General features: G+C 48.7%; 1 protein-coding gene across 2 annotated transcripts in view; it reads right to left on the reverse strand.

The window, feature by feature from the left end:
- Positions 1–6,958: 6,958 nt before the first annotated feature.
- The window catches only part of NDRG1 (N-myc downstream regulated 1), a 55,215-nt gene continuing 36,207 nt past the window's right edge, over positions 6,959–25,966 (reverse strand). For both annotated transcript variants that reach the window (XM_057734412.1, XM_057734413.1), the window contains 10 exons: positions 25,778–25,838; positions 24,577–24,663; positions 22,335–22,391; positions 19,396–19,499; positions 17,807–17,863; positions 16,938–16,989; positions 15,655–15,702; positions 14,494–14,529; positions 11,720–11,771; positions 6,959–8,825 (listed from right to left, as the gene is read on the reverse strand). In XM_057734412.1, the coding sequence (XP_057590395.1) occupies positions 8,614–8,825; positions 11,720–11,771; positions 14,494–14,529; positions 15,655–15,702; positions 16,938–16,989; positions 17,807–17,863; positions 19,396–19,499; positions 22,335–22,391; positions 24,577–24,663; positions 25,778–25,838 (766 nt within the window). In that variant the 3' untranslated portion in view covers positions 6,959–8,613. The remainder of the gene's footprint in view (positions 8,826–11,719; positions 11,772–14,493; positions 14,530–15,654; positions 15,703–16,937; positions 16,990–17,806; positions 17,864–19,395; positions 19,500–22,334; positions 22,392–24,576; positions 24,664–25,777; positions 25,839–25,966) is intronic.

Genomic DNA, 25,966 nt, shown 5'->3' on the forward strand with positions numbered 1-25,966 from the left:
TACGTGTTCCTACTTGTATTCAGAAGATCTCTTTCTTCCAAAGGTAGATGACAGTCTGATTTTTATCAGCCAAATCTTAAATGCCGTAGAAAAAGAGACATTTACTGTTGAAAGAAATGTACATTCTTATTAAAAAAAAAAAAAAAAAAAGAATTCCTGTGAGAAGAATTTACCTCATGAATAATCCCTTCCCTAAGTCTGCATGGAACATGTTGGACTTCTGTAGAGTAAAATCACCTGACACCTACAAATTGCAAGGACTAAATGAACGCTAACCCCTTTTGAAATTCAGCAGACACCCGAGAGCTAGGTTCTTATTGAGTTTGCTTCCCAGTTTGGGAAAGTGAGCATGGCTTGCAAGATCGTCGGAAAGCTGGTTGGAGGAATTGGGGGTTTCATCCTGGGAATGGGTGGGATGGGGTGGCCGGAATGCCCCAGTTTCAGAAATGGATCTGTCCTATGCAGACCTCAGAGGGAAGCCTCAGCTCCATATTTTGAAGTCATGGGAAAGGAGCTATGGGCCCAGCGTAAGAAAGTTGTTTCTAGCGGTCAGAATCAGCCAGTCATGGTCTGATCTGCTTCAATGAAAGTTAAGAATAATAAGTATAATGAGACAAATGTCCCTTTATTGAGTGCTTACCTGTTGCCAAGCACTCTCCTAAGTTTTGAATTATCTTCCTGATCACAGCGATTTTGAGTAAGCCTCTCTCCCCCTTTTTATAAATGGAAAGTCTGGGACTCAAAGAGGCTGGGAAATCAGCCCCCCAAAGTAGCAACCCAAATCCCAGCTAATTCCACTCTGTCTTGCTCTTGGGGAAGCCTCCAGGTAGAGCCTGAATGAGCCCTATTGGAGTGTCAAGTTGGCGGGGGCATCAAAGAGATCAAAGAAAGATTGTCTCTCTAGTCGCCTGTGACCCTGTGTCCTGGGGGAAGGGAAAGGTATGCTAAAAATTAGTCAACCTTTGGTGAAGTAATTCACGTAAGTGCTTAGAGTGAACATTGCTTGTGTGTGTAGGTGTGGGAGGAAAAAAGAGACCTGAATTTACCAAATTACTAATGTTCGCTAAAGCTTATCGTTAGTATTCAGTGAGCACTCACCAGGCCTTATGCGAGGTGCTTTACTACCATATCTTTGTTAATCCTCAGAGCAAACCTGTGAGATAAGGCATTATTCTCACTTACCCATTTTAGAGATAAGATAGCTGAGGCTATTAGAGGTTAAGTTATTTGCTCAATGTCTTTCCAGCTCATGAACTGCAGATGAGGATTGCAAACCAAGGTTAGTTTCACACCTGAGCCATCTCTCCTGACGCAAAGCCCAGTTAGCCTGCCCCCGCCCCCCAAATCAAAAGGCACAAGGCATGCTTTAGTGACAATAGCTGCAATTTTAACTTTGAAAGTGATTCAGAGAGTGATCAAAGAAAGTAGATTCAAAGATATGATTGTCTAGACTCATTAACATTGTAAATACTGTGTATACCTAGAGGTTGTGGGGAGACTGCGACTATTACATTGAATCAGGTCACTGATTTTTAAAGGCTTATCTTGATCCAAAGTAACTACGGTGATAATCCTGCACAGCTGGAAATCATGAATGGTCAGCATGGCCAGCTGTGTATTTCTGCACGTATATGTGTGTGTGTATGTGTGTGTACATACCTGTTTTCAAACTATGACTTAATATTTAAGTATTCCTACTGGCATTTTCGTAAGCGACTGAAAAATACACATGAAGAAATGTCCCGGAATTTCCCAATAGAGGAAAAAGAGCACTTGGGCAATCTGAGATGTTTTACAACATTCCTCATTTTTCTCATGATTTGCGTAGCCAGGGACGTGTTTATTTAACGTGAAGGGTTTTCACTGCTCACATTCCCTGTTTCTAGCTTTTTGCCTTAAAGCAATAAATCATCAGCAAAGTGACTTACTAGATTAGGTGAGCTTTCTTGTATGTTCAGTTATTATGAGGCAATGATAGAACATGGAACACGTTCAATAAATATGCAGATGGTGGAAATTAGGTCCCAGGTATTTTATACGTGGCTATAAAAATAGCTAAAAGTTTGGAAATGCACTGAGAAATATGAATTCTGACATGCAGAAAAGACCAGAGGCACAAATGTGTCGAGAACGGAAGACATCTCATGTAAATATAAAATGAACATTTTGGCATTCATTAATTCATTCGCTTATTTATTCAATGCCTTTTTATATCCCCAACTACCCTGTGGGTATCTGGAAGTCAGGGACCATAACTGCATCCTCTAAGCCTAGCACATGTCAGCAACTGGGTAGCAGGGGTTGGATGGACGGAGAGATGGGTGGATAGAGGTCTGTTGCTGGCTGCCTTGGGAACCAAGGGGAGTGCCATGAAGTATAGCGAAGGTTGGGTGATACAATGGAGCCAGTTCTGACCCTGGGAGTCTGGTGGGTCTTCACATACTTTGTTCTCTACTGGAACTCCTCACCTAACCCGTCTGTGCCTCCGCTTCCTCGGCTTGTGAAATGCAAAACATGATAGTACCTTCCTTGTGGGGGTGATGAAGTGATGACTAAAATACGTAATGCACACAAGGCTTTAGAATAGAGCTTGGTACTTGGTAAGCACTTAACAAACACATCTATTATTAGCTAAGTCTGTTCCCTTGTGAACTGGGAATAATCCACAAGGTATTAGTAAGAATTGAAGTCAGTGTTTGTGTCTGCATATTTTATCTATCTAGTCCTATCACAAATATAAAGTCACCGATATTCAGTAGAATGCTTTTTTACTTTAATCATATGCTGCTTGGTCCCTTAACTTTTTATTTTTATATTTTCATCTTATGCTGTAATTTGATTAAGCCTCCAGCTTCTTTAGGGCGGGAAGGGTGCCGTGCTTTTCTGTGTCTCCCAAACCCAGTGCAGAGTAGAGCACATGCTCAGCCCTTTGGACAGATGTGCAAATGGCTGAGTAAACGAAGTGAATGATGCATTTGAGACCTTCTAGCTAAATCCCCCTCATCCAAATACCCCCCAAACACGTTATGCTATTATAATAAAGTCTAGGGGAAAATCGATTCCAATAGAAAAATAAATTGCCACATGAATTATTTCCAAGAACACTTCTATCCTGAAGCATACTTTTTTCAAAATTGGAATTCAGATCGTGGCGCCCAGAGGCTGCCTCAGATGAAGGTGTGTGTGTAGACTTTGAGAGAAATTTCTGATGACATCAAGTGGTTGAAGTTTTGGGAAAATGGGATTCAGGGGAAATGGCCAGAGCGTTTTATCAAGAAGGTTAAAAAGCATATAGCAGAGGAGTCAGTGTCCTCTTGCCCTCATCGACGACATGAAAATGCAGAGGCATTGTATGTATTCAGAGGTCCCAGTTCCAGCTGAACCTGGGTTCTTCCCCATATAGAACTGAGCAAAATGATTTCTAAGGAGATGAAAAAGCTGGCACCAAGCCCACGAACGGGTTCATATATTGGATGATGTAAAGAATGTTTCCAGGTCTCCGTGCTAAATCTTGTTTTTCCCACAACACTAACAAAAGTGGGTTTCTTAGTCCATCCCATTAAGGGGAAGAGGAAGCTGCTACAGGCTGGTTTATTGATGCCAATGAGAAAAATGTCAGCCTGCCAGCAAAGGAGGAGACAGACGAATTACAAACCAGATGAAAGGTATGGTAAAGGCAGGCCACCTCCGGAGTGGGACTATTTAATAGAGGGACAAATGTCTCCGTGGGCAGTAAAAGCCATAAGGTCCTCCAGGTTTGTTAGCTCCCTGGAACTAGCCCATAGTCTACAATCCTAAGATATCAGCAGCTGGTTGCGTAAGTCCGGTGCTCAGCCAACTCTTTTCAAAGGCAGGAGGGATGTAATGCATTTTAGAAATAGCTGGACAAGGCATTTCATCTCTGTGAGCTTTATCTCTGTGAAGCAAGGATAACTCATCCTCACAGATAAAGATAAAAAGGGAAAAGAAACTATAATATACGCTAAATATTACTGTTATTAGTGATGCCATCTCTGCGGGGTGCCCTTGTCAAGAGGTCACATGGTCGGCACTTCCTGGGAAAGGTGGGGCGTTCAGGAAATACTTCTCAGAGCAGGAATGAGGAAGGGCCTTTCCTGCAACAGTGAGTATGGCTGTCAATGGATTTAATTGCAAAGGACATAGCAATTCACCTGCTACAACTACCTCATTTGGAATCCCTGCGGTGTGCATGTGGGGGAGGGGGCGGGACTAGTGTGAGCTGACTTCCAATTGCAATGTGGCTTTTCCTCTGACCTAAAGGTGGGCCACAAACCCTAACATCACCAGCTGAAAGCACATATATTTTTCTTATCACAATGGTGGCAGTTATCTCAAGATGCTATTATGCTCATAGTTTATTGGACAGAGAGTGGACACTGGAGTCAAGCTGAACCCATTCAATTCTTCCCCTTGAGAACTGAGAGACACAAAGACCTGATTGATTCTGGGCTCAAGGACCAGAAGGTCAAGTAGCCCTTGGATTAGGACCATCATTTTATGCTTTAGAGATGCAGGGAAATCTGTTCTTAGAAAGAAGGATGCTCATCTGCTCACTAGCCACACCCCCTCCCCAATCCCATCTTCAACCCCATAAGGCCAAGCTTCCCCTTCTGCCCTTGGATTCCGTGTGGGACACAGTTGAAGTGTTTCCATGCAGCCTGAGAAGCCCAAGATGGATTTAGGCTACATGTAGGGACCCATCCAATGACCAGTAGTGAGGTTATGTCTGAGAAGGGGGATGAGGAAGGTGGCAGGTGGGCCTCTGTCACCCCTACAGAGCCTGCACGGGGTTGATCTTGGTGCACCTTGGTCTCCCAGCTGCTGCTGAAACCCAAGGGTCTGGGGATTGAAACCAAAAGAAGCAGCTAGGAGGACAGAAATAGAACCCCAGCTGGCAAAACAGCCTCTGGGCAAACCATCTCTAAATAGCATCTGATATGTGCAAACACCTGCAACAGTTCATCTCCCTCGGTGGAAGCCTGAGCTCCAAGCAACTGATCATGGCAGGTCCCGGGGGTCTCTGTGCCACGTACCCACCCACGGCCATGGTGATTCCTTGCTGGCTCTTCTCTGCCTGCCTTTCCTTTGTTCCTGACTCTCATACAGGACCCGTCACAGAAAAGGCACTTACTATGAACATAGACGTATGTGCCTACATGCTGCTTCTCCTGTGCCTAAAGCAGAGCTCCTTAACCTGGGGTCTTTGGACCAGGGATCCAAGGATTAAACTCAGGGGTTGTGTGCTTGGACGGGGGACAGGGGGAATGAATCTTTGTTTTTACTGATCTATAATTGCAATGTGGCATTGTGGGCCACAAACCCTAACATCAGCAGTTGAAATCATATATATTTTTCTCATCACAATTGTGGCAGTTTTCTTGAGAGGCGCATCACTACCTTGAAATGCTATTGAGACCTATCTCCACATCACTATTTAACATGTTAATAAAGAAAAAGCATGTTATTATTTCACACAATTGGAACATTTGGAGAATTACACTTCACTGTAATAGTGGTTTCTTTTGCAATATTATGTGCTGTATTTTATGTATTAAAACCCTTCCTGCCCCATTTCCTGACACGCGCACCACACGTGGTCACCTCCTCGTCCTTCCCTGCTCCAGCACTTGCTGCACGATGGTGTGGGCTGCAAAAGTGTTTACCGCTCATTGTGCTAAGAAACTCTTCAAGGTACGTGAAGAAAAACCAATATAATAAACAGTATGATAGCTGTTTAAAACGGAGGGCGGCGTTAAGTGTGGGCTGCATTTGGTGACTTGCTTCAAAAGAACAAGTGTGGCAAAGTGGAAAAGGTAACTTGACAGTGGAGACACCTGGCAAACACGACCTCAGCCAGGCAATCAAGGTCAACCTCATCCGTGTTACATCACGCTGACCCATCACGCTGACAGCACGAGGCAATGAGAAGGGCACTGAGCCGCTGGGGTCTTCATTCCAGAAACTCTGAACCCCAGTTGGACCGTAAGAAAACCAGACATACAAACCTCAATTGAGGGCCATTCTACAAAATGCCCCATCTCGGCTTCTCAAAACCGTCAAGGTCATCAAAAGAAAGGAAAGTCTGAGAAACTCTTACAGGCCAGAGGAAGCAAAGGAGGCATGATGACAGTGTGTAACCTGGTATCTGGATGGGCTCCTGGGACAGAAGAAGGACAACAGGGAAAAACTAGTGAAATCCCAGGAAAGCACAGAGCTTAGTTAATAATAGTAATCTATCAGTGCTGATTTCTTAGTTGTGACCAATGTACTGTAGTAACATAAGATGCTAATAATAATAGAGGAAACTGGAGGTGGGTGTGTGGAAACTCTCTGTACTATCTTTGCAACTGTTTTGTAAATTTTAAACTAATCTTAAATAAAAATGGGAGGTGGTACTGAAACCTGTTGTGTTTACATTTTTTTTTAAATACAAGAGTAAGAAGCATTATAGGGACAGTCATCGGGTGGTCTTTCCACACGCTTTTTTATGATAAAAATAAAATGTAAAAAAAGATGTTTCCTTCCTTTCCTTGTAGGTTGAAAAGCTTGATCCCTTTGTCACTGCATTATTCGGGGCTGGTTTGAATTGAGATGTGCTATGATGTAAAGTATACTCTGGATTTCTTAGTAGGAAGAAAAGAATGCAAGGCACCTTAATAATTGTTCTATTGATCTTATGTTGAAATAGTAATATTTTGGATACATTGGGTTAAATGTACTATTAAAATTAATTTCACTTGTCTCTCTCTACCTTATTTTAACATGCCTACTTGAAAATTTGAAGTTACCTCTGTGGTTTGCACTATATTTTTATTGGATGGTGATGCTCTAAAGACGGAATTCCAAAAGGTGAGGAGCATGTGGCAAGAAGCCCCAGGTAAGGAAAGACCCAACCTAATGCATGATCTCTCAAGTGGAGGAAAAAGACACAAGCCACTGCAAAGTTACAAATTTATTGGTCTGGAAATAAATACAAATATCTCATTAAGAAACTCCTCTGGAAAGACTAGTACACAACGGTTTCTTGTTCTGATCCAGCCATGTCTGCCTCCCAGGGGGGTAGGTGGCAGGTAAACTGAGTCATTATCCCCCAAGCTACCTAGAAGGCTTGGCTATTCTCCCAGTAACCACTAGGTCCCGGCGGCTGATTCACAATGTTCCATTCTCTCTGATCAAACGTCATATAAGAAGATCCATGGTTAGCCAAAATGGAAATCAAAAGGCAGTAAGTAGTACAAGAACTTGACAGCTATGCTGATGTCGCCCAGAAATGTCAGTGGTGCCACCCCCTTCAGCGAGAGGTGAGAGGGGCAGGGAAGAGGGTAAGGCAGCAGAGGGAAGGGAATCCCATGGCATACACATTCCAGAATCCTTGCATCTTCTGGGCCACCACGTCCCACGCGAATCTCCACCCCCTACAAGAGTAAACAGTTCTACCTGAAGACCCCGGAAGGTCACCGGGTCAGAAATGTTTGGCAGCCAAGTTCAGATTCAACCCCGGTTGTCAAAGATTAGAAGCTGGATTTAGTTCCATCACACATGATTGCTGGAAACCCGATGGGATCAACTGAAATCACAACTGCACTGGATTCCATCACGACCACGAGGAATTCCTTACATCTAATAACCAAAAGTACCACCCCACCCCAGCGTCCCTGCCCCCCACCCACTGCGTGGAGACACATCACAGCCAGGCACAGCTGTTTGCAATCTTTCCCTCCATTTCAAAGAAAGCAACTACAAATCTACATGATCTTCCCCGTGAATGAAGTAATCCCTCGTTCATGTATTTGGAGTGGGAAGCAGGGGCCACGGAGGAGGAGGCAGGCAGAGGAATCAGAGCCTCAAATCCACGATGCCAAACGTTTGCCAAGACCATTTCTTTGAAAAACTGGGAGATTTTGTCGCCCGCTTCTGTTGTCCCTTAAAAAATGCCAGAAAAGCAGGCTTGTAGGCTTGGGCAATAAAAAGTGTAAATATGCACAAACGTTAAAAATCTATTTCTTTAAGTTAGCAAGGGAGATTTGCTTTTCCAAACACTTCTGAGGCTCCGCATAAATTCCACCTCTTTCCCGCTTCCTGTTTGGCCTCCTTAAAAGACCTCCCCACCGTTCCCTGCTCTCCGAGTCCCCAAATCAGAGAGGGTTTGGTTTCCAGAAACTGTGTCTGTTTTTTCTTTAGCTGGAGAGGAAACAGGAAGTAGGTGGGTTGGGCTTCCAAAAAAATGTCCCTTCGCGCCAGGATGCTCAGGTCAGCCTAGCACTGATCAAGTGTTTACTCTGTGTTTCTCATTTCTGGCAGTTTGGCGTCTCTGAGGGAGGGTAAGAGAGTGGCCTCTGGGCCTCTCGTTAGTGGAAACAGGACACTGAGATGTTTCTTTACCTTTGGTCCACCCCGCCCCGCCCTAGTCGCAAAGGGCGCCCTCCACAAATCCAATCTCACTTTGTTGTCACCAGAGCTCACTCGTACAAAATAAGCTTTGGATTAATACCAAGTTAGGTGCGGTTGGCAGGCAGGGGCGGGGAGGGGCCTGAGGAGAGGCAGCTACAGCGATTGATCCCAGAGTCCAGGGGCGGCCGACCCCAAGGCCGCCTAGCAGGACACTTCCGTGGAGTTGGGCCCGGGGCTGCTCCCGGTGCCGCCGGAGTTGGGGATGATGTCCAGCCGGGTGCCCTCGCTGGTGTGGGAGCGGCTGCGGGCACCCTCGCTGGTGTGGGAGCGGCTGCGGGCACCCTCCAGGGAGGTGACGCTGGAACCCGAGGCTGTGCGGGACCTCATCAGGCGCGTCATGCTGGCGGAGGGCACTGGGAGAGAGGAGAGAGCCCGGTGAGGGCATGGGCCAGCACAGGAGGCACCTGCACGCTGGCGATGCTACCTGCTGCGTGCCCCACCCACTCGGCATCTTTGCTCCCGTCCATCCTTGCAGTCCTCCAGCTGAGGGCTCCCCATCGCTTCTGTATCCGCTCACAGCAGTGGAACACATGGGGTGAGGATTTGCGGCGATTCCACAGCATGTGAACCCACAGCTGGATCTGCATCCCCACTCTGCTGCTTGCTTACCAGCTGTGGGACTTGGGGAGTGTCCCTCTCTGAGCCCTTGGCCCCACCTGTGAAATGGGAATACTACCACTGACCCCCTGGTATCAGCGCCTGAGTGTGTGCCCAGAACCCCATAAGGTCAACAATTGCTGGAGCAGGGAGGACGTTCAAAGTCAGCCAGGATAATTGCTGCACGCCACAGGCCAGAAAGAGAAGCCACGCAGAGGGGTCAGCTGTCATCTCTTCCTTTGGGAAACCTGTGAGCTCCCAGGAACTACCCATGGCACTGTCCCTTCCAAAGGACTTAAAATGCCCTTGAACACAGCAGGTGGCTGATCAGGTGGAATGAAGACAAAAAAGTGCCCCCACCTATACTGGGTTGAATAGCATCTGTCCCAAATTCATGAGCACCCGAACCTCTGACTGTAACCTTATTTGGAAGTAGGGTCTTTGCAGATCTATTTAGATACAATGAGGTCATCCTGGGTTAGGGTAAAGCCTAATGCAATGGCTGGTTTCCTTCCAAGAAGAGGAGACACACGCACATTCAGGGAGAAGCTGTGTGAAGACAGGGCAGAGGTCAGAGTGATGAAGCTACAACCCAAGGACAGCTGGCAACTACCAGAAGCTGGGACAGGCAAGGCAGGAGTTTTCCTAGAATCTCTGGAGGGAGGATGACCCTGCCTACATCCTGATTTTGGACTTACAGCCTCTAGAATTGTAGCACTTGTGAAAGAGTAAATTTCTGTTGTTTTCAGCCACCCAATGTGTGGGGAGTTGTTATGGCAGGTCCAGGAAACTACTACACCACCCAATGGAAGCATCATTGCCAAGGCCACACTGAATAATGGACGTCACACAATGAGGCAGCTGATAAATACACATGCACGTGGGGGTTACATTATTCGCTCAGTGACGTGTTGGCTTTTGGTGGCAGACACCCACAAACAATTCCTTCTTGCTGCATCGAATCCTCTTCTTACAGAGCTAGTGGCTGAATTCAGAAACAATCACGATCAATCCCACATCTGTTGCTCACATATTTCTCTGAGCCCCTAACTGTTGACCTCAAATCTGGGGTCTCACTGACCTTGCGGGGCTCTGGTGACCCTAGCATGGTGTCATGGATGCGAAGGGCTCATCGTACTGGCCCACCGCCGTGAGCAGCTCAGGAAATGAACGATTCCTCTGGCTGATGCCCCTAGCTCTCTCTGCTGTCTTTCCCTATGACTTGCAGGACGCTTCAGCTTTCTAGAAATAGAAGCTGATGTGGGGCGTGGGGGGGGGGGGCACGGTTGTGGAAACAAGGCCTGCCTTTCACTTTCTTTCTCCCCAGAATGCACTTTCAAAGCAGAAATCCAAACTCAGGGCAGGTCCAAGACAAACGAGTTGCCATTCATGCCCACATGGTAAATGAAGGCCTTCTCTAGTTACTGCCTTTGCCTGCACACTTCCCCAGAGAGAGAGAGAGGCTGGAAAGGCAGGAGACCCACAGGCAGACGTTTTCTGTTGGAAGAGGGCACTTTGGGACATGGATCCTGCCCGAAGCATGTAAATCAGGTTCGTCCTCTCTCGGCCGCGCTAGAAACTAACCACGGCTGAGGCCAACCTTAAGACGGCGGTCAGTTGACCAAACATAACATTGCTATTTTGAATAAGCAAACAGTTTAAGCCTTGGGAAAGAAAAAAAAAAAAGGGAAGTGATTAGACGTTCAGACTTCCTAGTTAAGATGGGCACAGGAATTATAATTCCAGGCAGCAGACAGGAAGAACCCAAAAAACCACATCAGGGCCAGAGCTATGGGTGACACACCAACGTACGCCAGCGGTGGCGGCTGCCCAGAAGTGTGCTTGCACTTGGTGGTGTCTGTCCTGGTCATGGGGCTGCATTTCTGAAAAAGGGCTCTATGTGTCTGTGGATAAAGCCCGGCCATAACGCAAGAAGCTGCAAGTTCTGTAACTGTGCTTCTATGTACCCTTCAATCCCCAAATCTAATGATTTAGCAAAGACACGCTCTGCCTTGAACGTAAGTGACTTTATCACCCACTTAGAGCTCTACAGTTTTCAAAGGACTTTCACAGATCCCCACTCTGCTCCCTGCTTAATCTCTCAAAGCCTCAGTTTCATCATTTGTAAAATGAGGATAAGAGTATCTCCTAGGATTATTGTGATAATTAAATGAGAAAAAATAATTATTTATTAATCTTTCATCATCACCACCACCACCATCACCACCATCACCACCACCACCATCATCATCACCACCACCATCACCACCACCACCACCACCATCACCACCATCTTTACAGGTCTCTTAGAAAGTATATAAAGAAAATCAAAAAGATTTTCATGGTCTCATCATTGTCTTCTTGGTGCTCAAAGGGACAGTCCTCACCTAAACCTTAGAACATTCCCTGGTATGAAACAGATTCTGTTCAACAATGGAGGGAGAACGAGCCACTGCGCTCTGAGGAGATGCTAGAACCCCTGCACGGCTGCCCCCCCTCCATGCACCTAAATACTTCTGCTCAGACCTGCCCAGTTTGCAAAAAGCTGGAGCTGGCCAAGGTGACACAGAATACTGTACTCCTCCCAACCTGGTTCCAACTCCCCCAGCTGCCCCTCGACCCACCGCCTGCTGGGAAAAGCCATACTCACTGTATCCCATGCCCTGCACAAAGTACTTGAAGGCCTCGGCAAGCTTGGCCGGCTGCAAGAGAAAAGAGGGAAAGTGCAGTCAGTCACGGGAGGTCCAGATCATGCAGCTGTGCCTCTGGTCACCTGCATTAAAGAGCTTGCCCCAAGACAGAAGGCCACCACCGGTGGACAAAACACAAACGTAAAGGAAAGACTGGGATAATTATGGAGACCAAAATTAGCTTTGGCTGGGAAGAAAAAGTTCAAATTCACTTCCTAGCTGGGGGAGCTTGGTCAAGTTACATGACCTGTCTGGGCCAGTTTTCTCACCTGTAAAATATGGGCAGAGCGCCAGGCTGACTCCTGAGGGTTTCTGGGAAAAAGGCATCATTGGAAAAACTGACGTGTCCAACTCAGCGTCTAGGATGCAACAGCCACTCACTGTGCTAGGGGCTATGCGGCACTATCTGATGTCCTGACGACAACCTTATGAGCTTAGTACCATCCTCATATACATTTCACAGCAGAGCAGACTTGGAGAGGTGAATAATCCGTCCAAGGTCTTATGATTAATTATTGGTCCTGCGTATTAACCCAGGGTTTTCTGAACCCCATAACAGTTTACTCTCAGCCTCAGTAGCAGGCTGGCTGGCTGGCTGGCTGGCTGGCTGGCTGGATGACAGAATGGTGGATAAATGGAGAGATGCAAATGAAAAAAGATGGGTGGAAAGAAGGAAGGAAGGAAGATGGATAGATGAATAATAAGGACGGATGGGCACAAAGAAGGAAGGATGTACAGATGGGAAGGAAAGGAAAAATGGAAAGAAGGAAGGATAGGATGAAAGGATGGATGGATAGGTGGATAGATGGACAGACAAATCACTTAATCAGTGAGGCTACTTTAAATAAAAGGAGTTGGGAACGCTGAGAACACACCCAGTTCAACCAATTACTCTCAAAAATTTAATCTAAACAGGGTGGTGAATGTTTGGGTAAAGGCCATTTTCACAGGTTAATTAATTCCAACTCTCAAATGCAATTTCCTGGGTCTGTTCTCACTTTACTGGTGAGCAGTCTTCGGGGAGGCAGTGTCCCGCCTACCTCCACCAACTCCTGCCACTGTTCTACAAAGAGCCAAACGACATTTAAAGAAGACAAAGTGCTGAAATCGCCCTCTGGGAGTCGCATGAAGACTGTAGATTGTAAGGTGATAAGAGTTGCAGGTTGGAGCTGCAGAAAGCCAGGACGTCTGTGTTCAACATGGCAGATACAAATACCAGGGCAGGCTTGGAAATGCGAACAAACTCAGCTCCCCTGAGTACCATGGACAATCTCTCCTATCTGTTAGCCTCAATTTCCCCTTCTACAACTGCAACAGAACCCAGGCTCTTCCTCTCTCTAAAGACTTTGCAAGGATCGAATGGAATGAAGGATAGGAAGGCCCTTTGTAAACACACACCCCACTTGCAAGGGCAGGAGGCGGCGGGATTACACAGTTACTGGTCCTCTTTGGGCTGCTCTCCTGGGAGCCTGGGTTAGTTCAGCTCCTGACATGGCATTTAAAACGTGTTTTAATCATGGCTAGGGTTAGTCTTCTCATTTCGAGGAGAGAAAGGAATAAAGGAAGGAAAGGAGAGAGGAAGGGAGGGAGTACAGATGAAAAGAAAAATGGTGCCCCTTCTCTCTAGCCAACCTAAGCTGCACTGTCTCAGCAGGGGTGTCAGGCAGGCTGGGTGGATAAAGGGCTCCATCACTAGTGTGCAGGTATGAACTCCTGTTTACATCTAAGCAGGACTCTACTGGGAACCCATCTGTTCCTTCTAGAAACTGAGACATCCCTTCCTTCTCTGGCTCCTCCCAGCTATCAAATAGGCAAAACAACAGCAGATAAAAAGTTGAAAATATTTTGTTCTTTGCCAGCGGGAACAGAGAGAGACACTGGAAACAGAGGCTGAGAGAGCCGCCCAAGGCGACTTGTGCCTGCTCACTGCTGCCAGGGAGGTTCCCGGGGAACTCAGGGGAACTTGTCAGGACTGGAGGGGCACCTACAGCTAGAAGAAGACATGCAACCGATTGAGAAATCGCTGAATTATGGAAGCTCTGAAGTCCCTTTTAGGACTGGCGGAAGAAAGGAAGGCAGGGCACAGTTCGGTGGAAAAGACAACATAAAATGCACAAAATATTTCATTTTAAGATAGAGTAAATATATATGCTACTATGTATGAACTAGATAGCCAATAAAAAACGTAGTTTCAAAAAAAAAAGACTGCAATGATATACAATTATAAGAAGAGATAAAAAGCTCATTCACTTGCTAGATTGGGGGGTTATTTATGGGTGGAGACTTGGAAGGGCCAGCTATCGTGCAGCAAACACACTAAGTTGATTGATATGTTTATATGTGCACGCACGCACACACACACACACACCCTCTGTTCCATCTCCTCTCTGCGCTCCCTGCTTTGGCATTGGGCTCCGGGAGCTTGGGGCTCCAGCGGAAGCCTGTAGTCTTTGGGGTCAGGCACATAGATGCTGGCCCACGACTGCCAAGCCGTGTCCACTCGGCAAATCCCTTCACCCTTGTGAACTCCAGCATCATCTACTCCACAGGGACTTCTGGGGGAGGACCACGTAAGCCCTGATGGGTAAGCACCTTTTATAAATGGTAACAGGTCCACTATGTGTCATCAGATGTCATAGCGAGGTAGGGGGTGAGCAGGCAGTGAGGGAAAAGGGGGTGACAGGTCACGGAGGCACATGCCCTCCACCAGGGAGTAGGGACAGGTGTAACTCACCTGAGAGATCTGCGGGAGGCCACCACAATCCGCCATCTGGGGGAGAGGGAAGCTGGTTAGTGCCAAAGGCCTCAGCAGAGGGGATGCCGGCTCTGTGGACCAGCTCCAAATGGGCATCCACTCTGCCCACTGCCCTGCCCCAGGCCTGTCCTGCTGAGGGGGGGCCTGGACACGCTACAGGTGGGGAAACACCCACCTCACCTGGCAAGTCTGCTTTGATTACTATCTGTCTCAGCATTGAACTCTACCTTCTTGGCAACCACTACTTGCAGCTTACGACAGGCCAGGCACTGTGCTAGGCCCTGTAGATGATTTCATTCTGCTCCCCAAGAACCCTGAAAGGGATGACTGTCCCATTTTAGAGGCAGAAACTGGGCCAGAGAGAACTTGAGGATTTGCAAAGTTCTCGTCAGGGTCTGTCTGACCAGAAAGCGTTCACTGCACACGTTCCTGTACACACAATCTCTTTAAAGACCCCTCAGAAGGAAACTGCAAGATCCGAGGCTTCAGGCCTGATGGGGCTCCTGGCTGGCTACCTTTGGTAAATGCTGTAACTTCCGGAGTTCCTAGTAAATCACCAGACCCAAAGCCATCACTGCTTAAAGCTCTTTCGGGCATGTGTGAATAGTTATCCAAAGTCCAGGGCTCTGAAGTACCCGGGTAGCGAGATGAGGATGGAGAAATAGGGCTGGAAGGTCCTGGTGAGAGTGAGTGGGGCTGTGGCCAGCCTACAGCCCAGAGTCTCAAGCCTAAATCCTAAGGGCTAGCCTCAAGGTCAGCTAATTTGGGGGAGCCTTCAGCCTAAACGCAGTGACAGAACAATGGAATTGAACTCCGGGGGCCCATTCAGCAGGGCGGGGTGGTGCAGTGGACAGCATCTTTCTGGAATCAGTCCCCGCCCACACAATTCCTATCCATCCCTCATCAGAGCACATGGCCAGCAGCCCATAAATCCTTGGGGTCCCAGAGAGGGATCCCCTCATCTTTGCATCCTTGGGTTACCAGCCTTGGCCCAACAGATGTCTGTGAACAGACACATTAATTCATCATTTCTGGGGTTTCGGACCACCAGCTTTGCCATAATCAGGCACAACTCAATTCTGCAGGACTTTGGGATTTCTGAGAAAGAACAAATGCAACCCCCCACCATTTTCCCTGTACCTTGAGGAGAGTGGTCTTTGTTGGGTCTAGTTTCGAGTTGCACTCCACCTGGACAAGGAGAGGGAGAATAAATTTGCTAATTTTCTACCTGGAGCCAAAGTCATAAACTTCCCCTTCTACCTGCCACTCTACCACCATCATCAGAAGCTCCAATATTCCTACTGTCATGGAAGAAAGAACATGGGCTTTGGGATTAAAGAGATGTGGCTTTAAACTCCAGCCCTGCCATCACTAGCTGTATGACCTTGGATAAGTTACTTAACTTCTTTGAGCCTCAGTTTCCTTATCAGTAAAATGGGGATAATATCTCTTTCAAAGGGTTGTTATGAAGATTAGCTAAAATATAGAAGGTGCTCCAGAAACAGTTGCTAAATGAATGGGCTTGTTTAACCAGACACTGCCAGTGATTCTTTAGATTCAACATCCCCAGTCCCGTCCTGACAACTGTTCTTCAAATGAAATCACATCCACTAAGATGGTTTCTTTCTTCAATTTGTCAATGACCCTCTTAAAACTGCATCCAGAAGTGGGGAAAATACCCACATGTACCATGTGATGCTCAAAGTGTCTACAGCAGAACTATCACCTCCCTTGATGTGAACACTGTATCTCTATTGATGCATCCTATGATTAAGTCCGATGGGTTAGTTTACAAGAAATTCATGGTTCTCTAAGACATCCCAGGTCTTTACTAAATGAACATTTGCTGACCCTGCTCTAGCCCACTGCACAAGGCATGTCACCGCTCTAGGACTCCACCTAATAGCCCTCAAGTCTCCCATGTCCCCAGCTACTGGGGTGTCGGAAAGATAGAGTCCTTGTTTTGCCTCCACAACATCACAGATGGGAATAAAGGGGTGAAATGAGCCAGAAAGCCTTTCATAAGCCCTGCTCCCCAGGTGCCTCTCTGCCCTCCCAGATAATCAGGCTCCAACCAGGTCCGAAAGCTCCACCTGATTCCCAAATGGGCAGAGAGACTCCTGACCAGGAAGCCAAGTGGCAACACGCCCATATAAACAAGCCAATGGGAGGCAGATCGGCAGGTGAGGGGGCCTGGGAGAGGAGACAGAGGGCCCACTGCCAAGCAACTAGGGCTGGCAGTCACCAGGGGAGGAGGCTGGTGGCTGGGCCCTCTGCCCAAAGGCCAACATGGCATCTGGAAGATGTCACTTGCCCTGAAGGTGGGGAGGAGGGGAAGAGGGTGGACAGGAAGACTTCAAACAAGTCAACCGGAATTGGACCATTGAATTAAGCACAGAAGCCAGTGGTCAATTTCTACATACCACAGCGTCCACAGCAGGTGAGCTGTCCCCAACCACCAACAAAGCAGGACACCTGGGGGCAGGGAGACAAGGGGGAGTTAACACGAGGTTCGTTGAAAGAGTCTCATGCTCCCAGCCCTGCGAGGCTGGGGCCAAAATTAAAAAAAAAAAAAAAATTATTTTCCCCAGTACCTTTTGCTCTTTTTCCTACCTTCTTTCTCTACTCTCAGCTTTATTCTTAGGGGAAAAATGGGTTGGTAGCCATTTACACCTTAGTATGAATTTCAGCCAGAGAATTTCTATGCCCTGCTGTTTTATTTTCGAGCACCCTCTCCTCAAGGAAGGATGAGTAGGACTTTGCCAGCAATCAAAAAAAAGGCAAAAATGACATGCCTGACGAAGCAAATGGTATGTGCCAAGTTCAGGTGTCAAATAATATGGTTCACGTAAGGAAATACAAAAAGACATAGTTGTTACTGGTGGGATCCACTTGGTTGTACCCACGACTGTCTTCTCCTTCTAGTTCTACAGGGCACTTCAGGCTGGCTCCTGTGTCTTATTCGTCTCAGGCTCTGTGAAGCAAAGCCTCACACAGTATTGGGCATAAAGCAGCTGCTTCATAAACTCTGTCTGGCGTGGTTCTTCACGCTCCTCCTTTGAGATCCGAGGTTCCCCTGCTAGCTCTCAGGGACACCCTATGAACCAAACTCCCGCAAGGAAAAGACAAGTGAGGTTGGGCCGCGCCCAGTCCCTGGTTAGAATCCACCCAGTTCTCGCCGACTGCGCTGTCCTAGCACAAGGGGGCCAGTCCTGCCAAACTCAGAATGAAGGCAAAGCTGGCAACGGTGAGCAAAGCTACAGAGACAGTGCCGGAGGGAAGCGCGACTCACTGCAGGGTGACTGTGTGGGCTCCGGGCATCGGCCGCTCGATCTCCAGGTCCCGCCGGCTACACGCAAACGACAAACACACGCACCGTCACATCAGCAGAACCTCCCCTGGAGGAAGCCCCCTCCCACCAAGCCAAGCTCAGGAGGTCCTGCAGTGCCCACTCTGGCAAACACCCACCCACATCCCAAGCTGTGTGAGGTCCCACCCCAGCCTCTCCAGGTCCACAGAAGCAGCTTCAGGGACCGTGGGACTCACGCCTTTCCTGTGAAGCCCACCTCACTGTGCCCCATGTTTTTTTTTTCTTTTATGTAAAAAATCACATCCTCCTCTACAGAGGGTCCCTGCCTCCCATCCCCCTAGTAGGAGCCTCCACCTCCCAAATGAGGTTCAGCTTCTTCTCTTAGTCTGAACCTCACTTTCACCCTCAGCTCTGAGTCCTCTACATGTAACCAAACCATCGCTTTAGAACTCAGACCTGATCCTTTCACTCCCTCATTGTAAACCCTCCCATGGTTTCCCACTGTAGAGACGGACCCCAGCCTCTTTCTGATGGGCAGCTCCCACCATGAGACACCCTTTCCCAGCTCACAGCCTGGAGCCAGCCTGGCTGCATTCAAATCACGCTCCTCTGCTTCCTAGCTGTGTGACCTTGGGCAGGATGCTGAACCTCTCTGTGCCTTTGCTTCCCCAGCAGAAAATGATGGTGAGAGCACCCTCGTCATAGGGTGTGAGGCATCAGTTTCTCCCTGCAGCGTGTGTGGCTGTGGGGGGTGGTTCCTGGTCTCCTCCGGGTGCCCACTGCCCAGCCGAAAGCCTGCCCACTCGTAAGTCCTCACTTAGCGCTTGCTGAATAAGTGAGTACTCAGCCTCCGAGTCTTTGGTTACATGCTGACGGTATTACCAGCCCCTCCCCCACACTGGGGCTGGGAGGAGGGGAGGAGGGAAGGGACACGAATGCCCTTCACGCAGTCGAGTTATTAACATGTGAGGACACACAGAGCCCAGGAGGCTCATTCCTGCCCCCTTTGTGGGAGCGTGAGGCTGAGCTCCCTGGAGATTCCAGAACCCCTGGTCGACACCAGTGGCCCCGAGCTGTCCCATCCCCTAGCTGAGCCCCAGACCAGCACCCAGTTATCCTTGAGAGGGCTGCACCCTTGCCAAAGGCCATGCTCAGGTGTCCCTATCCTTGGAGTGACTCCCTTGCCTCCCAGCAGCCTCCCTGGATTCTTCCCATCCTCCCCCCATGAGTTGCTGCCCTCCCTCTCGGCTCTCCCCACACCTGGACCTTCCTTGGGGTCCGCTGTGGTACAGGCACGTAAGCAAACCGTTTGCGATGTGACTGTCCCCACTCGTGCTTGCGCCCCTGGTGGTCTGGGTGGAACTTCAGCTCCCTGCAAAGCACTCAAAACTCCAGGAGGCACCTGACTTCCCAGGGGCCCTTAATGTACCCTGTTTTGTTTATCTATTTGCTCAGGGGCTGCATCTTAGATTAATTTTATAATCCGCCCCCCCCTTGCCCCATGCTCGTTCCAGATCTACAAAAAGTAGCCTGAGCAGCGGCCACCGCGTGGCCCAGCAGCATCCTGGTACCTGTTGTAGGCGTTGATGAACAGGTGCAGGTTGCCGGGGTTCATGTCGTTCACGATGTGCTGGCGGTAGGTGTGGACCACTTCCACGTTATTCTGCATTTCCTCCTGCATTGAGAGAGGGGAGGATGTTGTTTGTGGGAACTGTGGCCGCAGGCCAGTCACTATCCTTGCCATTCTTCAGGTTATTCAGGTACACGGTGAACACAGTAATGCCTATTCTACCAGCGTGCTATGGATTCTGAGGGAACCTTTGGGAACGTGGAAGCTGCACCCAGATGCAGAGAGATGTCCGAATATCAGCTGGGAGCAGATGGAACGCAAAGCTGGAGGGGGAAGCCCACCCTTCTGGGTTCAGACTTCAGAAATTTTCATCTGAAGTCAGTCCTCCTGGATCTGAACTTGGCTCCATCACTGCCCCTGAATTGGGTGAGTGCTTCACCTCCCTGAACCTCAGTTCCCTTAAAAAAAAAAAAAAAAAAAGAGTGTGGATGACATTACCTACTTTATCAAATTGTAGGATTTAACAGAGCTTGGGCACCCTGGAAAGCGCACTGTAAACAGTGAACATTGATGGGGCTGTTAGCAATTACTATTATTTACTTTTTAATGGGGAGAGGTGAATAGAAATATTTCATATTTGCAAAACAAAAACCAGCTCATGCAGTGGGAAGTTGCCGGAAAGAAGGGCAATCTTGATTCCCATGAAGGCCAACCAGACCCTTGCAGGAGGCCGGCCTCAGCCTTCCCTCTCCCTGGTGCCTTCTGGAATGTGATTTGGGAGAAACAAACAAGTTATGAGCTTGCTCTGTTTCTCATTTGTACAACAGCGGATGCTGTGGTTTTCACGAAACGGCCTGATGTGATTGACAACAACCAGATCAGGAATGGGAGGGAGGAAAGGGGGCTCAGTGTCTCCTCAAGCTGTGTCAAGACAGTCCATGGTCATCAAAGCAACAAAAAGAGCAACTAGCTGTTCCCCAAAAGAAGTCAGGAAAAAAATAATCTGAGTAATTGTGCTCGGGTTACAGACAGAAACACAACCGCGGCAACTCGAGGGTACCAACAGATACCCCAGGTAATTTGGGGTACAGTCAGGCAAAGTTCTCACCCTATACTTGACACCCCTCTTCTGAGAAAATACAGACACTGGCTCTAATCCTTCCTATGTTCCTATCAGGTTCAGATTATACACCCAGAGTGGAGAAAACATATTGCAAACTGTGAAAGGAAGCATCAAAAAGGAAAGAGGACTCCAGTGGGCTGAAAGACAGCCCCCATGACAAGTTCACATCAAATGCCTGGACCCCATGAATGTTACGTTATTTGGGAAAAGGTCTTTGCAGACATAATTAAGGATCCAGAGATGAGGTCACCCTGGATTATCCCGGTAGGTTCTAAATCCAACGACAAGTGTCCTTGTAAGAGAAAGGCAGAGAGAGATTTGAAGCAGACACAGAGGAAGCCGTGCAAAGATGGACGCAGAGACTGCAGTGAAGAACCACAAGCCAAGAGATGCTGAGGCTATCCGAGGCCAGGAGGAGCAAGGAAGGATCCGCCCCTAGTACCACGGGAGGACTGTGGCCTGGCCGACACTTGATTTCAGACTTCCGGCCTCCAGCACTGAGAGAAAATATATTTCTGTTGTTTTAAGCCACCCAGTTTGTGGTCCACGGGAAACTAATACAAGGACCAAACACAGTGTACACTTGAGCAACCCAGCAAAACCTCTGCTTCCCTGGGTGTCACATGGCCACAGGTCAGATGGTCACACTCTTCAGCTAAGGAGCACACAGTGGTGTGTAGGGCACACACAGGAAACAGAGCAGGTCACCTCGAGCTGGGCAGCTGAGGGGCACCTCAGACCCCTGCATCAGAGACCCCAGCACACCCCCCAGCCCAGCAGGAGGTACAAAGCCAGAGTCAGGGGCCACACTGGCCGGGTGATAGGGCAGGACCACACACCACTCGCACGCCACCAGGGGCTTGGCTCAGATGGTTCTCGGTGGGGGTAACTGCACGACAATCAGGCTGAGAGTCAGGCTCCAGCAGAGGCACAGATGGCCAGCATCCTGTGTCAGTTACAGGAACCCACACTGGAGCCAGACTCACAGGTTCCAATACCAGCCCCTCTCCCTGGCTGTGAGACCTCACACAGGTCACTCAACCTCTCTGGTCTCAGCTTCCTCATCTACAACTGGAAATAAAAATAGATCCATAAATGGGAATCAAAAGTCCTTCTCATACGGTCATAGAGTCCTCAGGACCGAGGCTGACACACAGAAAACCCCATGGATGTGTTTGCTGTAGGCTCTGTCATAGCCCAGAACCGGGAAGCACCCAAATGTCCGTCAACAGGTGAATGGAGAAGCAAACTGGTACATCTGTGCCAGGAAACACCACTTAGCCCTAAAGAGGGACGAACTCTTGATATGCCCAACGACACAGACGGATCGCAAGATAATTATGTTACGTGAAAGAAGCCAGACTTAAAAATAAAAGAGCACATGCTCTGATGCTGTTTACATAAACACCTAGGAAATGCAAATGAATCTATAGTGACTGAAAGCAGGTCAGAGGTTGCCTGAGGAGGAGGGAGAGAAGGATTACCAAGCGTCACAGGTGAAGTTCTGGGGGTGATGGTGTTTTGTTAGTCATCTGGGCTTCAGTGATGGTTTTTACCAGTGTATACGAATGTCAAAATTTGTCAGATTTTACACTTTCAATATGTGCAGTGTACTGTACTTCAAGAAAGCTGTTAAGAAAGACTTCTGTTAAAGGGAGAGTGAGAGAGGAGGCAGGAGGTGACGGCCGTGAACGAGGCACGACGTGCTATTTGGGTAGGGTCAGATGGGGCGCCCCTTTGGCAGGCCGGGCCATCTCCGTGCCCTACGTGTGGGCAGCACACGACTGAACAACAGAACGCCGGGTCACGCTGCTCACCTTCCCGAAGAGGTGCGACACCACCATGTCTGGAAGGGCTTGGGTCCATCCGGAGATCTGGGAGGACAGAAACAGATGGGATTAGAAAGCAGGCGTTTGCAGCAGCCGGACAAGGTCAGGCGAACCCCATTGCCCTGGGGTGGGGCGGCAGTGTGGGCTTCCTGGCACTCGGGTCTGAGGACACCCCCCGCGATGGGAAGACGGATTCCAGCCTCCAGGTACCTACTGAACCTGGGGCCTCAGAAGGCAGGGCCTGGCCGTCCATCAATTCCATACTCAGAGCCCTGGGCACAGGAGATGCGAGGAAAATGCGTCTGAACAAAGATGCCACATGCTCCCAGCTTTTGTCGGGCCACAGCTCACAAAGTCTTCAATCCGTGACTTCTAAACACACAGTGAGCTGCCAGTCTGCATGTCAGGATCTGCTGACATCAAACTATCCTTTCTGTGTCATCCTCTAGATTTTCTCTCTTAAGCCAGTTTCCTCTCTCTGGATATATTGACCTTCTTTTCTCTACCTGCTCCCACCGACAATGCTAGGTATACAGCAGGAGCTTCATAAATGCTAGGCATACAGCAGGGGCTCAGTAAATGCTAGGCATACAGCAGGAACCCAATAAGTGAGTGCTGACCAGTGTCAGGCAGGAACCCGTAAGGGAGAGAAGCTCTAGACCTGGGGGTCCTAGGCTGATCTGACTGTCACCTCCTAGCTGTGTGGCCCTGGGCAGGGAGCAGAGCCACTAGACCTCAGACCTCTCATCTGTAACCAGGGTGCCAGGAACTTCAGAGTCACAAGGCCAAGGTGAGGCTTACACGAGGCAACTACACATGTCACAGGATGTGACCCCAGGGCCTGACACACACTAGACCGCGGAGAGAGGTCTTCTTCTGCCAGCGCTGGGGCTGGAAAGGAAGGATACAGTGCAAATACCAAAACCCCACAAACAGCCCTCAGACTCCACATTAGCCAGCGGCCAACGTCCCAGCCCCCACTTCTGGCTCAGAACAGCTACCGAGAAGCCAAGCTGGCCAACTGCAATGTCATTCCCTTTGCTGGAAAACAAAATAAAAAACAGGGAGTGTGTTCCGCTCCTGAATATCATGCCGGCGAGAGGAAAGGGCGCCCGTGCCCTGGCGGAATGTTCTAGGAAGAAATGAAATACCACAGTGGCCAGGATGGGGTGGGAGGTGGGGGGAGGGGCAGGACCCCTTCGGAGCCCCTGTCCCTGACAGCCACCCCAAACTTGGCAAAAACACATGTTCAAAATGAGAAGCCAGAATCACCCCAGCTTGAAAGTCTTTGTTCGGTTTCAGTTGGAACAGTTTCCCTCTCTCCTTGGCAAATACTGGGGCCCTTATGAAAAAAACCAATAATCATTTTTTAAAAGATAAACAAGAAACGCAGCCAGAGCAGAGCTTCCTGAAACGGCTCGAGCCCTTTCCCCAAGCAGGGATGTGTCCCGCTCGCTCTGCATCCCCAGACCTGCGGTGCTTGGGTCTAGGCTGGCACTCAACACCTGCTGATGGAGAGACAGGGCCGGTGGTGAGCCCAGTTCGGAGGTGACTCCAAGGACCGCAGAGTCCAAGGGACCTGCGATCAGCCCCAGTTCTCCCACTGCCTGGCTCTCCGTGACCCTGGACAGCCTCCTAACCCCTGCGACCCTCAGTTTCCTCCTCCGTAAAATGGTTATAACACTCCCCACTCCTGGAGTGACTGTGGCTTGAATGAGGTCACACAGATGTAGCCATGGACCGTAGAAAGAGAACTTGATAAACATTCAACGCGTTAGCTAATTATTATTAGTGTAAAGCTAAGTGGCATAGAATCAGTACCAAATATGTATTTCATTTTCATTAATAATATGTGGATGACAGGGGTGATGGGCGTTTGTCTTGTTCATCTTTTTATTCTCAGCATCATGATCTAAGCCCAGCATAGGCTAAGTCCCCAGCAAATACATCTTAACCCAGGCTGTCCTTACCAACGCTGGCTTGGGACCCATGTCCCACTGGTATCGCTGACTTGGACAGCGGTGTCCTATTGAAATCTGAATGGCACATAGCTGAGGTCATGTTCACTATTCAAAGCCAAGCAGAGGAAAGCTGCTTTCTTTGCTGGGGGTGGTGGAGGGGTGAGGCTGGGAGAGGTCTCTTGCACTCTGTCCTCCAGGCAGTCGGGCACCTCTGCTCCTCTGCAGGCTGGGACACCCCATGTGCGACCCAAGCCCCCACCCAGACTCACCTTGGAGGCAGCCCAGTCCATCCAGCCTTCCGCACAAGGGTTCACGTTGATGAGGACGAGGCCCTCCACCATCTCGGGGTTGTTCAGCTGCAATTCAAGACACGAAGTGAGAGAGACAATCTGGCCATCTGAGAGGCTGTGAACTTTAAAGTCAAACCAAAGGCTGAGAAAAGTACTAGGAGAGGACCCGTGTGGACCCCCCAGAGCAGGCTTCTACTCTCGACATTCCCCATCTGCCAAAACTGAGGTTCCAGCCTAGTAAACACTAAACGGGGTTCCTGAGAGAGTGGAAAAAGGAAACCGTGGGAGCAGAAGGAGCACATGTGACTGGCAGACCTGCTTGGGACAAGTCACTTTACCCTGCTGCCCCTCAGTTTGCCCAGCTGTGAAACGGGTACATCACACCATGGACCTCATAAATCAGACAAGGTAATCAGCTCTTCCGTAATCAGTAAGAAGTCCATTACTTCTCAGTGATACAGAGATGGAAATCTAAGATACAGTTGAGACCTTATTTTATCTGCTCAGAGCCTAGACAGCCAGACCATTTTGTATTCATGTCAGCATTCCTAACCTCTAGCAAAGTCCAGCAAATAACAGGCCATCAGATTACATCTGGCTGAATAGAATGAACATCACTGCATTTTGAAACAATTGTTTGGTAAGTAGACAAAGGACCCGGTAGCACCTGACTTGGACCCCTAGTAATACAAGTGACATCTGTCATGTTAACACATGTATCTCTGATTAGTTTAGAATCAGCCAGGGTCCAAGAGTTCCCTGACTGCAAAACCCGTGCGGCTATTACAAAGAAGTAGCAAGTAGAACACTCAGTGATGTGCGGAGCCAGCCACAATCACTGCAAAGCGAGAGGAGACTGTGATAAAAAGGACACGTCGCGCGCATTTCAGTGAAGGGAGAAGGGGTGCTAGCATGTACACGAGTGCATGCCCCCCACCCCCATGTGCATTTGTAACTCTGGACCATACACCACGACGTGAACGTGGTTCTCCTTTGGGAAACAGAATTATGGGTCATTTCCTTTTCCCTTTGGGGAGGTTTTTTTTTTTTTTTGCTGCTTTTCTAATTTTCTTCCGTAATCTTGAATTAATTTTATTTAAAACATATATAGTGTATGTGTGTGTGTGCATATATATATATATATATGTATATACATTTTTTTAAAAATGAAAGTACCCACAGCAAATCGAGTGAGGATGTAGGCGCCCGCTCCGGTTCCCATGCCAATGACGCTTTTCAGTCTGGAAGCAGAAATAAAAATTCATGTCCCAGAAGGAACGGGCGATGGGAGGCTGCATGACCTTTGAGAGCCTCCCCCTATCTCTTGCCCTGAGGACCCTCGTCTCCCCCAGAGTCTGGCTTGGGCGTG

This window comes from Hippopotamus amphibius, chromosome 5 (assembly GCF_030028045.1).
Source record: "Hippopotamus amphibius kiboko isolate mHipAmp2 chromosome 5, mHipAmp2.hap2, whole genome shotgun sequence".
Classification (NCBI taxonomy): domain Eukaryota; kingdom Metazoa; phylum Chordata; class Mammalia; order Artiodactyla; family Hippopotamidae; genus Hippopotamus; species Hippopotamus amphibius.